General features: G+C 56.6%; 1 protein-coding gene across 5 annotated transcripts in view; it reads right to left on the reverse strand.

Annotated features, from left to right (window-relative positions):
- EXD3 (exonuclease 3'-5' domain containing 3) overlaps positions 1 to 16,388 on the reverse strand; it is a 75,161-nt gene that overhangs the window by 17,488 nt on the left and 41,285 nt on the right. For all 5 annotated transcript variants that reach the window (XM_055541677.1, XM_055541678.1, XM_055541675.1 and 2 more), the window contains 9 exons: positions 13,230 to 13,303; positions 13,090 to 13,128; positions 10,771 to 10,937; positions 10,249 to 10,372; positions 9,876 to 10,086; positions 9,664 to 9,773; positions 9,039 to 9,201; positions 8,799 to 8,962; positions 8,120 to 8,275 (listed from right to left, as the gene is read on the reverse strand). In XM_055541677.1, coding sequence (XP_055397652.1) covers positions 8,120 to 8,275; positions 8,799 to 8,962; positions 9,039 to 9,201; positions 9,664 to 9,773; positions 9,876 to 10,086; positions 10,249 to 10,372; positions 10,771 to 10,937; positions 13,090 to 13,128; positions 13,230 to 13,303 — 1,208 coding nt within the window. The remainder of the gene's footprint in view (positions 1 to 8,119; positions 8,276 to 8,798; positions 8,963 to 9,038; positions 9,202 to 9,663; positions 9,774 to 9,875; positions 10,087 to 10,248; positions 10,373 to 10,770; positions 10,938 to 13,089; positions 13,129 to 13,229; positions 13,304 to 16,388) is intronic.

The following is a 16,388-nucleotide window of genomic DNA, read 5'->3' on the forward strand; positions in this document are numbered from 1 at the left end:
TGCTGAAGAATTGATGCTTTTGAACTGTGGTGTTGGAGAAGACTCTTGAGAGTCCCTTGGACTGCAAGGAGATCCAACCAGGCCATTCTGAAGGAGATCAGCCCTGGGATTTCTTTGGAAGGAATGATGCTAAAGCTGAAACTCCAGTACTTTGGCCACCTCATGCGAAGAGTTGACTCATTGGAAAAGACTCTGATGCTGGGAGGGATTGGGGGCAGGAGAAGGGGACGACAGAGGATGAGATGGCTGGATGGCATCACTGACTCGATGGACGTGAGTCTGAGTGAACTCCGGGAGTTGGTGATGGACAGGGAGGCCTGGCGTGCTGCGATTCATGGGGTCACAGAGTCGGACACGACTGAGCGACTGATCTGATCTGATCTGATCTGATAAACCCAAAAAAGATGAAACAAGTGAACCACAAATAGAGAAATACTCCAAATGCCACGAAGCCACCGTGAACTGACCATGTAACTCTGGGCTACAGACCAAACTGGAAAACACCCTGCAGTACCACCACCGTTGGTGATGGGCACGTCAACATGGCTATTCTGAAATGCTTGTGTGTGAATTGTGACATAAAACAGATGGGTAATGCTGGTGTGGTGGTAGGATTTTTCAGCTCAGAGAAAGGAGATTTGGGAGAAAATTAAGCAGATCACCCAATAAACCCTAGATCTGAATGGAAAACTTCGGATGGGTGTTATATATATTTGATGGATGTTTTATTAGTTGCTCAGTCATGTCCAACTCTTTGCATCCCCATGGACTGCAGCCCGCCAGGCTCCTCTCCATGGGATTCTCCAGGCAGGAATACTGGAGTGAGTGGCCATTCCCTTCTCCAGGGGGTCTTCTTGACTCCCTTGATGGGTGTTATATATATTTAGAGGTACTTTATCCCTCCGCCCACCGCAAAGGCCTAGAAATGAGAACCAACCCTGCAGCTGTGAGCGCCCTCATGCAGGCTGATTTCTAGACAGGGTTCGTGCTAGAAGGAACCGGGGAGCTTTGGAGGAATAGCTGATTCTAGATCTGAGGAGCTGGAGCATCTCTTTAGATGGGACAGCAAAGAAGTTATCAAAGTTTACAAGGATCACGTCAAAAGGGCTCAGGAGCCAGCCCGCACGCCACGAGGGGCGCCGTGCGCGTCGACGAGGTGACAGGTGTGGCGTGTCCAGTTTGGCCCCTTTTCGTGTGTTATCTTTGGGGAGTGTGAGGGGCCAGCTGACTAGCGTGAGAGCTGAACACTGCAGCTCTGGAAAGGAAACGCCAGGGATGGTCATGACGTTGTATTTGGCAACAATTTCTTGGCTGTGCCGCTGAAAGCAAAGACAACACAATTAAAAATAAATTGGACTTTGTGAAACTTAAAAAACTTTTGTACATCACAGGACACTGCTAAGAAAGTGAAAAAACAACCCACAGAATGGGGAAGAATATTTGCAAATCATGTATCTGATCAGGGATTAACATGTAGAATATATAAATAACTCCCACAACTCAATGGCAGGAAAAGCAGATAAACCAGTTAATATGTGGGCAAGGGACCTTGCCCTTCTTCTTCTCTGGAGAAAATACACTTCTCCAGAGAAGGCACACAAATGACCAATATGCACATGTAAGGGTGCTCAACATGAGTCATCAGGGAAACGGGATACACTGGGTATCACTTCACATCTGTTAGGATGGCTTTTATTTTTAAAAAGGAAATGAAGTGTTGATGAGAATGTACAGAAATCTGGAAGCCTTACGCGTTGCTGGCGGGAATGTAAAGTGCGGCTGCCTGTGAAAGACGGCTGCAGTCCCTCAGAAGATTAAACAGAGTTACCGCACGATCGAGCGATTCCACTGCCAGGTACAGGTCCAAAGGACCTGAAAGCAGAAATGTGAGCAGATGCGTGTACCTCACAGTGGACAGTAGGAGTACTATTCACAGCAGCCAAATGGAGGCAACCCAAGTGTGCATCAGCAGATGACACACACACGCATGATGGAACTTATTCAGATTTAAAAAGGAAGTAAAATCTGATACAGGCTGCAGCAAGGATGGACTTCGAAGACATTATGCTCAGTGAAATAAGCCAGACACAAAAGGGTAAACTTCATATGATTCTACTTAAGTGAGGTCCCTAGAGGGGTTAAATTCATAGAGAAAGAAAGTGAAACAGTACTTGACAGGGGCTGGAGAGGGGTAAATGTAGAATGATCATTTAATGCATATAGAAGTTTAGTCTGAGATGAAGAAAAGTTCTGGAAATAGATAGTGGCAATGGTCACACACACTGGGAACTTAACGTCGCTGAGCTGCACACTTAAACACTGTTACGATGATCAATTTTCCACAATAAAAGAAAAAAAGCAATAAAGCAAGTGGTTACTTTGTAGTGGAAACAAATACACATCTATGTGATGAATAAAAACAGAATTAAAAACAAACACATAATTGAGGTAAATATGAAGAAAGATCCAGACAAGAGGGCAGTCAAGAAGGCAGCTGTCCAACAGCAATGACAAGAGCAGAGGACTCTGCTCAGAGTCCTGTCAGGCCACAGTCACAAACCCAGCAACACACTCTTTCAGGACAGAGAGGAAACACAATTTTCAAGGAAAAGTGGCCCCAGTGAAAGGTCATAGCAAAGGAAATCCCTTTGATAAAAAAAAGTCTGCCTTTTCTCGGAGTGCCTATGCATGTCCATACATCATAAATTCTAAGAATCACTGAATATATAAAAGAAATGTAATGTCTAATTTGCAAAACTAAGAAAAACCACAATGTGTTGAAAATACTGGAAAATAATAGTAAGATGGAAAGCAGGTGAGAAAGCTAAAATGATCTGAAATCTTTGGATTAATTTTAACTTTAGACATTGTTAACTCAAATATACATGCTAAAATTTCCAGGCTAACCCCTAAAAGAACAGAAATAGGATTTATAACTTTCAAATTAATAGAGGGAAAAATAGAAACAAGGGTGAAAAAGAGAAAAGAATATAAGAAACAAAGGAGAAAAAAGAACAGAAAAAGTAGGAGAGGTAGAAAGAACAAATTAGCATATCACAAGCAAACACAAATGAGCGATTACCACAGATGTAAATGGATGGAACTGACAGGTTGAAAAACAAAGACTGTCAGACTAGATTTTTTTAAAAAACAGCTGGAAACTATAACAAGAGCAAAGGAAGGTTGAACGCAAAAGGCTGAGAAAGTGATACACAAACACTAACCAAAGAGTGCTGGAGTAACGGTATTAATATCTGTCCAAATAGACCTTACGGCAAAGAGTGTTAGTAGAGCCAGAGGTTCATCTCATAAACATTTCACTCAACAGGAAGATACAAGAATTCTAAAAGCTGTGTGCATATGCAACTAACAACAACTTTAAAACAGGTAAAGCAAATACGTAACTACAGGGAGAACCTGAAAAACCCAGTGTCCACTGGAGACTTCAGTACAGCTCTCTTGGTCATTGATAGAAGTGGGCAGAAAAATAACAAAACAAGATACAGATGATTTGAGGAAATATTGAGTACGCTTGACCTACTGAGCGTACCAAAGCAAGAGAGGGACGAGAACACGACTGGAAGAGACTGGCCTCTCTAAATCCACGTGGAACGTTTACAAAAGCACGGTCTGCTTGGCTACAAAGCTAGTCCTCGCAAACGTCTAAATCAGCAGTATACAGACTACAATTCACTTAGGTTAGAAATCGATTTGTAAAAGATGCTAAAAAGCTCCCAAACCCCAAGCTTTCTGAAACTGAAAAACAGCCTTTCAAATAAGTAATTTGAACTCAAATTCGAAACTCAAAAATTAATAATGCACTGAAAAGTAATGAAAATACTACATATCAAAATGGATGGAATGCAGTGAAAATATTACTTCAAGAAAAAGTTACTGTCCTGAATGTTTACATCGTAAGATTTAAGAGGCTGAAAATTAAAGAGCGAAGCCCTCCTCTTGGAAATAACCCCAAGTAAGCAAAAGGAAGGAAACTATAAAGATAAAAAGAGAAATTAATGAGATTAAAAAAACACAAAAATGCAACAGAAAGGATCAACAAAGCCAAATACCAGTTATTTGAAGGGACTTATTCAACTGACAGACACTCTGTAAGATCAGGAAACAGGTGAAGCACAAGTGAACATCAATCAGACCGAAACTGATGGCCGCGAGGCACACCGGAGCTTCACAGAGCAGTGAGACCTGGCCTCATACACGAGGCACCAAGTGAGAGGGGCGAGCTCCAGAGGAGGGCATGGCTTGCCAAGAGACCCAAGAAGACGCAGTCGACTAAGTAGTCCTAAAACCATTAGTGAAAAGAATCCGAAACTCCTAAATTCCTCCGTCCAAAACACGAGGCTAAGGTGGCCTTGCAGGAACTCAGCCAGTGTTTGAGAGAAAAATCCAAATATTACTCAAAGTGGCAGAAAGCAGAGAGGAGGGAAAACTCCCCAGCTTGTTTATGAAGCAGAAGAGAAGATGGTGAGTAGGAGAAGTCCTGTGTCAGAATGGTCCTGAAGACAGGTCCAGCCACGTGACACGCTAGCAGGCTGGGTGCAACTGGCATGCAAGGCTGGCTCCAAACTGAAAAGGCTCATCGCGTGCACAGATCACAGGATGATCTCAGTGGCTGCAGAGGCAGCATCAGGTAGAATTCAGCTTCTTTCATGGCAAGATGTGCAGCAGACATGGAGCCTGCATCCCGGTGTGGGGGCCTGGCAACCACCACATGTCATGGAGAAACAGCCCGTTAAGTCAGAACTGAGACAGCCGGCCACAGTTCCATCTGTTCAACCCCATCATGGAGGCCTTGACTGCTGTGAGAGGATATGGGACAAAAATGAGACCCGTAAAGCCTGGGGAGGAAGGAATGAAACTATCCCTGTCTACAGATGGTTTGTCCGCAAAGGAGACCCCAAGAACTGACAGCCAACTCAGTAGAATTGAGATTTCTGCGAGGCTTCCGGAGGTAAGCTCAACTCTCAGGCAACTGAGAGCTAAAGGCCCGTGCAGTTCTGTGTACCAGCAGAAAATACGGCAGCATCATGTGTTGCAGACCAACTGTGCCAGCCCAGTGGGCCTTCCGAGGCCAGGGTCAGACCTGCGGCTTTCCGCCCGGGGCCCTTCACAGGGGCACAGGCAGTGAGCAAGCACAAGAAAGGATACCTGGCTTCACTGATACCTGGAGAAAGGTGAGCAAGAGTGCTGCGAGACGTGACTGCCTGCTGACAGGACTGGTGAAAAGGACAGTGAAGCGGCGACCTCGGCCGCTCACAGGATGGAGCCCTGGGCACGGTTCCCGGCCCACCAGCCAGCCCTGCGGGCTCTCCTGCAGGGCCTCCACGGGGAAGCCCATGGCCATGTTCTGAGGAGCAAGGCCACAACAGCCCAGGGACACTGGTGACCGCTTTACCCATGGAGACAGGTCCTTAGTGCCCTAAATCTACCAGGTTGGTGGCCCAGGTGCAGAACACCGGAGCCGTTCAGATGACGCTCGTGGATGTGCGTCTGTCCTGGTGCCCCTGTCCGTTGGGTCCCTGGGGCACTGGAGCCATCCAGAGGCACACTGAGGTTTGCTGCAAGGAACTGGCCGCAGATGGTGGGGGAGGGCGGGGCCATCAGGCAGACCCTGAGCAGAGTGGCGGCTGCCCAGGTGGACCTGCTCCCACTCGGGCTCCTGCCAGGCGGGTGGCTGCTCAGCAAGACCGTGCGCTCCTCAGCTCCTGCTGTGCCCGGGAAGCCATCAATCACTGAACGTTGGCCTCTTGCTGCATCTGCATGGGCTGCGAACCTCCCGTCATCACGCCCGGTTTCTCTTTGCCAGATGGATGGCTCTCTGCTCGGTGGACTCTACCGCCTCACTCACACTTGACCCCAAGCAGCAGGAAGACTGGGAGGCACCTTAGTGCAGCCTGGCCGATCCTTGGCCGGTACCCTGGCTCACCCTTGAAAGGTCTGCTCCCTGCAAGCGCGGACATAGCCCCTGAGCTTCTGCTGCGGGGGCGGGAGCCTCCTCCCTTCCCTCGCTGGCACTGCCCGCTTTCTTAAAAGCATGTTGATAAGCGTTAACGGAGCTCATCATAGAAAACAAAACCCACAGGGCAACCCTGCTGAACCACACAGCCAGGCCACCTCCTCGGGAGTCTGCACAGGGAACGCATGGTTGGGAAAGAGCCACAGAAGAGAAGACATCAACGGGACGTGGTGGGTCCCCTGGCTAGAGACAGTCTCTCCAGAAAATGCCAGAGGGCTCCACCCGCACCAGAGAGCACCACCGGTGTGAGAGGTGGGCACATCGCCCCGCTGCCCAGGACGCTTCGTGAGTGACGCAGGTGCCACGGCAGGGCAGCCATGACAGGCCCTGGGGGCTCCAAGCACAAGGCCGAGGGGACACGGGGCCGAGTCCGTCCGTAGCCACAGGGGCTGGAGCTGCAGCTGTGTTCCCAGGAAGAAGCACCTCGCCTGCCGCACCCCTCGGGAGGGCTCTGGGCCTGGGGCCTCAAGACTGTGATGTTCCAGGCTCTGAGGTCCAACCGCCTGGCTCTAGCCCAGGTCCTGCTGGGCTTTAGCGCCTGCTCTGCTGGGCCATCCTGACCCCAGGAGGTCCCCAGACTCTGCCCCTCCCGCGGCCCTGCTGCATCTGAGGCGCCCGTTACAGCAACTGACTCCTGGCTCCCGTGTCCACTGGTTTGCCTCTGTGGCTGCAGCCACTTAAGCGTGAACTCAAACTGAGTTCTGCGGGGGTGGGAGTGGCCAGGCTCTGGGGGTGCCCTGTGCTCCCTGGCCCCTGTGACTGCTGACACCTCGTCTGGGGTCCTCAGGAAACCAGGCTGGCCTTCTCGTCTCAGCCTCTGTAAGCTAGAAACAACCCCAGCGGGAGGACTGAGGGTTTCCGACAGGGACGGCGGCCAGAGCCACTCTTGACACGATCACGCCTCCTTCCCTGGGAGCCAGGACCAGGCCTCTGAAAGAGCTGGCCATGAGGGGCCAGGGCTGAGGAAGGTGGACGTGGGGGCTGGCTCGGGAGGCAGACGCTCCCTCCTGGCTCAGCCCTACCTCTGCAGCCCTGGGCAGAAAGCCCCTCTGTTCTTCTGGCCCCAGCTTCCTTGTTAGCAGGGGTGGGAAGGCTACCGAAACATCCAGCGGGCTGTCCAGCGTTCAGGGAAGGGCTACCTGCCAAACTCAGACCCCACTCCTCCCACCATCCCCTCCCTGCCCCATGACCCAGTTGCCCGCTTGCTGAGCCTGGGGACCCTTCCCAGAAGGTGTCCAAATGCATAGAAGAAACCACACATAATTACGTAATTTCGACCTGGCCACCTCTGTGGCTCTTTTGTGGCTGCACAAGTCACAACAGCCTGGGTGTCCATCAGTGGCCGGTGGATGGATCCACTTTGGTCCATCCGATGGAATGTTATTTGATTGTAAAAAGGATTGAAGCACTGATAGATGCTGCAACACAGACGAGCCTGGGAAACACCACGCTCGTGAAAGAAGCCAGGACCAAGAGGCCACCAGCACAAGCCCGCTGGCATGCAATATCCAGAGCAGCCAGAAATCAGGCTGCGGGGCCTGGAGGGGCGGAGCCTGGTCGGGGGCGGGTCTTGGCCGGGAGTGGGCGGAGCTTGGAGGGGGCCCCTTCACCGGCGGGCGGGGGGATGAACGGTCTAGAATCCCACCGTGGAGATAGCTGCGCAAAGCACACTGTGAATCGTGGGGAGAGGGAACCACATCTCAGTGAACCCAGTAAAGAACGTTTACTGGTCACGTCCTCCTGAATTCTGAGACCTCTGCTTGTGTTCGGCAGGGCCCCGGGGCTTGTGTTTCCCCCCTGCCCCCCGGGTGTGAGCACCAGCTTCTCGGAGAGAAGGGCCCCAAGGGTACGCTGCGGCGTTTTCGGGGCCAGGAGCACCCAGGGTCTGCCCGCACCAGGCCCACCCCTCAAAGGAGCCTGCAGACCACAGGCGCCGGACAGCTACAAACGTCTCCAACCCGGCAACCGAGGGAGCCCTGCCCCACCTCGGGGTGAGGGGGCACGTAGCTGGGGCGCTGCTGCCGCCCACGAACACCCCCGCACCCCCGGGCCGCGCAGGCACGCAGGGGGCCCGGGCCTGCTCACCTCGGCGGCCTGCCGGTGGTCCTCGCCGGAGTGCAGCACCCGCACGTCGACGCCCAGACAGCGGAGGGTCCGCCCCAGCCCCCCCAGCATGTTGTCACACACCACGCGGAAGGCCCGGGCCGGGACCTCGGGGGCCGCGTCCTCAGGCGAGAGCACCTGCAACACAGCCTGGCTCAGCAGCCGGGCGTCTGGCCCACGCGGGCGGGCAGGGTCTGGGGCAGGGGGCAGGGGGCAGGGGGCAGGGGGCAGGCGGAGAGGGAGGGCTCCCAAGGCGCTCAGCGCCTGTGAGCCATGTGTACTCAGTACAGAAAACATCAGGGAAGCAGGGAACACAACCCCAGACCACCCAGGACCTCAGGGGGCTGGCACATGTCTCCTGGGGGTGGGGTGCATACTGGAGTGGGCCAGGGTCTCAGGGGCACACGGGGACATAGCCAGAGGCTACCCTGGATGTTGGCGGGGGGCATGCCAGGCTGGGGACCCCTCCTCTTGTAGGACACTAACCGCCTGCTCTGCTTCCCTTCCTTTGGGGCAGAGGGTCCAGTGTGGATGGACACAACCCCCGGGATGACTCTCTCCAACCCCTACTCCGGGTCTCCAACCCTGTGAGGTCCCAGTCTTAAGGAGAGTGGTTCTTCCCATGAGAATCCTGATAAAGAGCCTAGGGGGCTTCACCTACTTGCCAGGGAGAGGCTGAGGCCTGCTGCAGGGGCGGCTCCCAAGTCCCGTGTCTCTTGCTGTGTCCCAGCCTCAGGCTCCAGGGCAGGGCCCCTGGTAGGTGGAAGCGGGCAGGCTCTCTGCACAGCGCCCAGTACACCTCCAGCAGGCAGTAGGCATCCGCAGCTAAGGTGGGCAAGGTCAGCCTCAGCCTCCAGTGTGGGGGGGTGTGGGGTCGTGGGACAGGAGAGGTGGCGCCCACCTGCATAGACTAGCTGCCTCTCTCCCAACGGCCGCCGGTCCCAGTTGGAGAGCTGCTGTGTCTTGTCCAGCGGCTTGCCCAGCACCTGCTGTACCAGAAGGCTGAGGCCCCGCAGCCCTGCGGCCCCGTCCACAGCTGGGGCTGGCCTGTCCGCCACCCGCATCTGCAAGACAGCACCCCCTGGGGGTGAGGCGCTTGCCCTGGAGGGTGGACAGCACTGCACATGGCTGGCTGCCCCACGGGGGGCCCTGGACAGGCCCTGTGCCCGCCATGATGGACAGTGTCCTGAGAGGGGATGCTGGAGGCCCAGGCAGGCTATCTCGGGGTCTCAGGGCCTCAGGGCTGGGGTCACCCGCCCACCAGTCAGCTCTGCAGCCCACATCTTAACCCCCAGGGGTGTGCTAAGACTCCTGGAGGCAGGGGCAGAGCTGGGCTCGCCCTGGGGAGTGTGGGGATGTGTGGCAACACTCTCTCCTGGGGGACCCTGTACTCTGGGTCCCTGGGGACCTGTGGCCAGGGATCAGGGCTGGGGCCAGGCAGGCACAAGTCCTCAGTGAGACCGCTGCCGGGGCTGCTGTGCGGGCAGCTCTGCAGGGCAGGGAGCCCCCGCCCACCCGCTGCTGACCTGTCTGTGCACCTGCAGCAGGTCCAGGCCGCCCTGCAGCTTCTGCCCAGCCTGCGCCAGGGCTGGGCAGGATGCACCCAGGCTCCGCAGGTCCCCCGCCATCCCGTAACCTGCCGTTGGAGGATGCCGCTGTGACGGGGGCCAAGGGAGAGGCCAGTCTCACCCCCTCCCCCAGGTCCCTCAGGGCTGGGGCGAGGGCGGGTGCTACTCACCCAGCTTGGTGATGGAGGGGTCTGAGAGCAGCCGGGACACCAGCCGGGAGAAGGCGTGGGGTCCCTGCCCTCCCACGGGACTTGAGAGCCGGGGCAGGTCCAGCAGGAACACACGGCCCTCCACGGCCACCTGCATGAGCGACACCCGGGGCCGGCCGCCTGTGCCGAAAGACGGTCTCCACTCCAGGTCCACACCGACTACCTGGCCCGGCTGCAGACAGAGGGGCTGGTTGGAGCAGCGAGGCGAGTGCTGCAGCGAGGCGGCCTCTGTGGCAAGGGCGGGCCCCGCCGCGCATGCCAGTGTGGCCGGAGCCCTCTGAGGCTGTGGTGAGCAGCCCCTGGTGCCGGCCGCCCGAGGGGGCTGGGCACACACCTGCAGGAGCGTGTCCTCGTGCCTGGCCAGCTCCTCCCAGGAGGCCAGGAAGTAGATGTCGTCCCTGGCGATGGGCAGCCGGTAGCAGTCATCCTGCCTGTCCTCTGAAGGTGCCTCGGCTGTCCTGGGGAGGAACAGAGCTGCAGAGCCCCTGCTGCCCCCCTGACATCCCCAGCTGGCTGCAGGGCCAGGGGAGCCCTCAAGGCTGTTATGTGCCCGGGGCCTTCGGGGTCTGCTTCCCACGCGTCTGCCCTTGCACACTGGGGATGGCCAGGTCCCCAGGCCCCCCAGGTTCTCTCCTGGGGCTATGTGGCCCGGCTGAGGCACCCGGCCGCTGGGTCTTTGCTGGAACCTGAGGAGGAGCAGGACCTGCCTGTGTCTGCACACCGCTCATGCGCCCTTTACCCCCTCCTCGGCCCTCCCTCCTTCGAACTCCCAGCCCCCAGTCACTTTCCGAGGGTAGGGGCCCAAGGGCGTGTCCTCCTTCTGGTCCCCCTCCCCCGGAGCCTGGGGGATGCTCACTTCTCCTGGAGCATGAGTTGGCTCATTTCTGCCACTACTGTGGCTGGGAGTCGCTCCGCAGGCAACGAGAGATCCAGGGCACACTGGGCAACCATGGCCACGTCTTCCTGAGAGGCCAGCAGCTGTAACAGCTGGTCCTGCAGGTGCTCGTCCTGCCCCAGCAGGCCCTGCGGGACGGGGTGGGGCTGCTCCAAGGCTGGGCCCAAGGCGCTGGGCCCATCCTGTCAGCCCCTAGGCCAAGACCTCCCCTCAGACTGGCCCCAAACTCCCCTCAGACTGGCCCCAAACTCCCCCTCACACCTGGCTCTGAATTCCCCCTCACACCTGGCCCAGACCTCCCCCTCACACCCAGTCCCCATCTCCCCCTCACACCCGGCCCCCATCTCCCCCTCACACCTGGCCCAGACCTCCCCCTCACACCCAGTCCCCATCTCCCCCTCACACCCGGCCCCCATCTCCCCCTCACACCTGGCCCCCATCTCCCCCTCACACCCGGCCCCCGCCTCCCTCTCACACCCGGCCCCCATCTCCCCCTCACACCCGGCCCCCATCTCCCCTCACACCCGGCCCCCGCCTCCCTCTCACACCTGGCCCCCATCTCCCCCTCACACCTGGTCCCCATCTCCCCCTCACACCCGGCCCCCGCCTCCCTCTCACACCTGGCCCCCATCTCCCCCTCACACCCGGCCCCCATCTCCCCTCACACCCGGCCCCCGCCTCCCTCTCACACCTGGCCCCCATCTCCCCCTCACACCTGGCCCCCATCTCCCCCTCACACCTGGTCCCCATCTCCCCCTCACACCCGGCCCCCGCCTCCCTCTCACACCTGGCCCCCATCTCCCCTCACACCCGGCCCCCGCCTCCCTCTCACACCTGGCCCCCATCTCCCCCTCACACCTAGTCCCCATCTTCCCTCACACCCGGTCCCAACCTCCCCTCACACCTGGTCCCGACCTCCCCTCACACCTGGCTCCGGCGTCCCCCTCACACCTGGCTCCGGCCTCCCCCTCATACCTGGTCACAACCTCCCCCTCACACCTGGTCCCAGCCTCCCCTCACATCTGGGTCCAGCCTCCCCCTCACAGCTGGCTCTAGCCTCCCCCTCACACCTGGCTCCGGCCTCCCCCTCACGCGTGGTCCCAACCTCCCCTCTCAGGCCCCGAAGCTCTTCATAAGGAGGAGGCTTTCCTCTGGAGACCAGCAGTCCCCATGGCTGAGGCTCATGGTGACCGAGCTGTCTTGGACCAGCGCTGCCTCCCAGGGCACCCTCTTCTTGGCCCTCCTCTCTGCCTGCATCTCCCCTGCACACCTGCTCACCCCTTCCCTTGGCACCACTGTGCTGGGGGAGGGGGAGGCTGCAGGGCCTCCACTTGTCCTCGGGGAGGCAGGGGCCGTGGGGGCTCATGAGGCCACGTCTCCTGTCTGTCTGTCCATCTGTCTGAAGGCCCACACAGCCTATAGAGGTCCTGGTGGGGGTGGGGGCTCCTCGAGGCCACAGGCTGCTGTGGACCCCACCCTCCTGAGGAGCCTGTGCCGGCCGGCAGGCGGGGCCACTTCCCCACACGGCTCTGTCCCCAGCAGCCTCGGTGGCCGCTTCCCGCAGGCTGTGGGTTCCCACGTGGACGACAATATGTGGAAACCCCTCCACATTCTTCAGGATGTCCGCTGCCCTTCCGGCCGGCTCGGCCTTGGCACCCAGGGGGGACCGGCCTTCCGGGCCTTGCCCGGGGGTCCGCGTTCCTCTATGATGACTCACCAGCCCTGCCGGTCACTCGGGTTGGGGGCAGGGCAGGGGAGGGGTGGCTCAGCACCGCCCTCCACTGGCAGACCCCGCAAGGTGCTCAGCAGGGAGAGCCCTGGCTCCTGACCACTGTGGACTGCCCCGCACACAGCCCCCCAGCAGCCCCCGAGAGCCCACCTTCCTCCCAGGCCACTTCGCCCGGAGCTGGGGACGGTTCTGCACCATGACGACCCCCGCCTCCAGCTCAGGACTGGGGACACAGGCTGCAGGCCAGTGTCCTGAGGGGATGGCAGCCTGGGACTGGACCTTCAGTCCGGCCCTCTGTGTCCCTGTATCATCCCAAGGGGCAGCTGTCTCCTTCTCACGGTCTGTGGGCGCCCCAGGCCTCGGATCACAGAGCCATGGCAAGCAGGGTGCCCAAGGACAGTCTAGAATTTCCTCTGAACTTCTCTCCCTCTAGCACGTGGGAGCTCTGTCCACAGGCGGTGGGGAAGGAGGACCCTGGACTCTTGGCCATTCCGACTGTGTCCCACCCTGCCCCACAGGGGATCATTATGTGCCAAGACCTCCGAGCTCACCTGCACCAGCTCAGCCCAGCTCTCCTGGGACATGCTTCTCTGCAAAAGTGGACACCAGTGTGAGCTTTTCTATCAGCAGCTCCGGGAGCAGAGAGCAGCCCTTGCTCAGAGCTCCCTCCGCCCTGCCCCGGGCCACGCACCTCCACCAGCCGCTTGTAGCACAGGTACCGCAGGGCAGCCAGGTGCTGCTGAGTGACCGCGTTGGGACACAGGGCTGAAAGACAGGGTGGGCTCCGGCTGGGCTGGGTGGACAAGCGAGTGCGGGCCGGGGCTGGGGGGCTCCCGCTGTCTTCCTGCCCCCCGCACCCGGCACATTCCTCGCAAGAGGCCTTCACTCTGGCTGTAAAGGAGGGCGCCCCGCCCCGGGCCAGGCACTGGAGCCTCCGGCCTGCCCTCCCTTGGGGTCTCCTGGATTGCCACCTCTTGGGGCTTTCCTGCATTTTTTCCAGGCAGCTGGTGCTTTTGTTTTTCCCCATGCCCCAACATGAGTTTCTTGAGAAAGGGGCCCATCTTGCTCTGTGTTTACAAACTATACTGACCTGTCAGCTTCACCTTCACATTCTGTTCAGAGTCCAAGGGGGCCTGGGAAGGGTGCCCACTGTCCACTCACCCCCTGTCCTCCTACCAGCTGCTGCTCCTCCCTCCTGGGGCCAGCTGTCCTCGAAGCCTGGTGGTCTGGGGGCGGGTGCTGACCAACAGAGCCTGCCTACCTGCAGGCCTCCACCAGACCCTGACCAGGACCCCCTGCTCTGGAGGGCTGTGGCCACCCCAGCCAGCACCCTGCAACCAGCTCAGGGAGCACCCTCACTGCAGGGACGCTGTCCGAGAGTGCAGAGACCAGGGCTGCCTGGGGCCAGGGCCTGCCCACCACCCGGCAGCCTTCTCTCCCCTTTCCAGCCGAGGCAGGAATGCAGGATGCCAAGGGCTCCAGACCTGAGCCCCACAGGCTGCTGGGGACAAGACTGCAGGAGGAAGGGATGGATGAATGAAGTGCTCACGGCAGGAGGGGATGGTCAGGAAGGGGGAAAAAGGCAGCCAGAACTGTTGCAGAATTGTGTCCCTCCAGTGGAGACAGAAACCAGCTTTCCTGAAGCTGGTTTCTAGGATGTTACACATCATTTTGCCAATAAGATACTTTGTCAAAAGCCTATGGATACAGTGTTACTGTATCCTGGTTCATCTAAACCCACACGCTCCTCTGGGAAACAGATCTTTTAAAGGAAAAGGTGTAGGTGAGCCAGACTCAGCCACCCACCTTGGGTGGGTCCCGCTAACTCTGCCAGATGCCTGGGGGCTCCACCCGGATCCAGGCCCAGGAAGAGAGGGCTGGGTGCACGCAGGGCAGAGGGGCGAGCAGTCCCCACCCTGCACTATAGCTGACTGGCCTCCCATGGAGGGCACAGGGTCTGTCCAACTCAGAGGCCCACACCAGGAGGGCAGCCGCACAGCAAAAACAGCATGGACTCAGTATACATGCAGAGAAGAGACCAGAGCAAGGAAGGGGAGCTGGTGATATCCAAAAGAAATAATGACCCAAAACTCCCAAGACGGATTGAAGACACCAATCCATAGATCCCAAAGTCCCATAAATCCCAAGTAAAAACAATAAAGAGAAACCTCTAATGAGTCTCCTCACAGTGAAACTGCAGAACACCAAAGACAAAGAGAAGATACTAAAAGTGGCCAGAGGAAGAGAGATGCTTCCAAAGGTGAGAAGCTAGATTTCTTCTCAACAACGCATATCAACCCAATCAGAGGGCTGACATCACAGCAAGCATGGCCTCTAATCACAGTGAGATGAAGGGAAAACCAAAACTGCCACAGCTTGGAAATTACAGACACGCTGCTCGTTCCTCTATAGGTAAAAGAAAAAAATTATAATGGAAATTAAATCTTGAGCTGAACAATAATACATGCTGAACTTGGGGTATATATGCAAGAAGAAAGAAGGCCTAAGATTCAGTTTAGTGGGTTGAGCAGGCCATACAACTGACAGCATCAAAAACACCAAAATCAGGGCAACAAAACGAAAGGAGAAAATATTTGCAAACTATGGATCGATAAGAGGTTAATAGTCAAACTACGTAAAGAACTCATAGAACTTAGTAGCAAAAAAAGCCCAAATAATCTGAATTTAAAAAACAAGCAGAGGAACTAAAGAGACATTTTCCCAAGGAAGATACAGAGATGGGCAACAGGCCAAGAAAAGATGTTCAACATCCCTAATCTCCAGGGGAATGCAAGTCAAAATACAAAGAGGCACCACCTCCCACCTGTCAGAACCGCTGCATCAAAACTAACAAATAACAAATGCTGGTGAGGATGTGGGGAAAGGGGAGTCCTGGTGCATTGTTTTTTTTTTTTGGCTGCTCGGCCTACAGGATCATAGTTCTTCTACCAGGGATCAAAGCTGTGCCTTCTGTGGTGGAGATGCAGAGTCTTTACCGCTGCACCACCAGGGAAGCCCCGTTGTGCACTGTTGATGGGAATGCAAATCACTGCGGCCGCTACGGAAAACACTGCGGAGGTTCCTCAAAAAAGCTAAAGACGGAGCTACCGTGCTGCTAAGTCGCTTCAGTCATGTCCGAGTCTGTGCGACCCCATAGATGGCAGCCCACCAGGCTCCCCTGTCCCCGGGATTCTCCAAGCAGGAGTACTGGAGTGGGGAGCCATCACCTTCTCCAAACTACCATACGATCCAGCCATTCCACTTCTGGGTGTTTATTCAAAGGCTATGGAGCCAAAACCTCAAAGAGACATCTGCACCCCTACATTGACTGCAGCTTCATCCACAACAGCAGAGGCACAGAAACCACCTGAGTGTCTATCCACAGGTGGATGTACAAAGCAGCTACGTTATGAACACATAGTGGAATATTACTCGGCCATAACAAAGGGTATTAGGGACACCTTACGGCAGTACATTTGGAACCATAAGTGAAACGGACAAAGTCCTTGAAAGAACCACAGCTGAGTCAAGAGTCCTGTTTCCATATGGAAAGGCAATCGAGATTCACAGGTCATTTCCACCAAACTTCTCAGGAAGAAAGAATTCCAACTTTTACAAACATCCTCTGTGAAAAGAAAGGACATCCACTGTGTTTTCAGAGGCCAGCGTCACCTTGTACACAAAGCCAGAAACAGACATGTCAGGAAGATGAAGTCTGTGTCCAGCTTCAGCTGCAGACACAGATGCAACTTCCTTTAGGTTGAAGCAAGGTTGGCAAGCCAGACCTGGTAGTGTAGATGGCAACGCAACCTGGCAAAACTCGGCCACGGCAGACATGCGAGGACCACTT

The sequence above is a fragment of the Bubalus kerabau genome, chromosome 11, assembly GCF_029407905.1.
Source record: "Bubalus kerabau isolate K-KA32 ecotype Philippines breed swamp buffalo chromosome 11, PCC_UOA_SB_1v2, whole genome shotgun sequence".
Taxonomy (NCBI): Eukaryota; Metazoa; Chordata; class Mammalia; order Artiodactyla; family Bovidae; genus Bubalus; species Bubalus kerabau.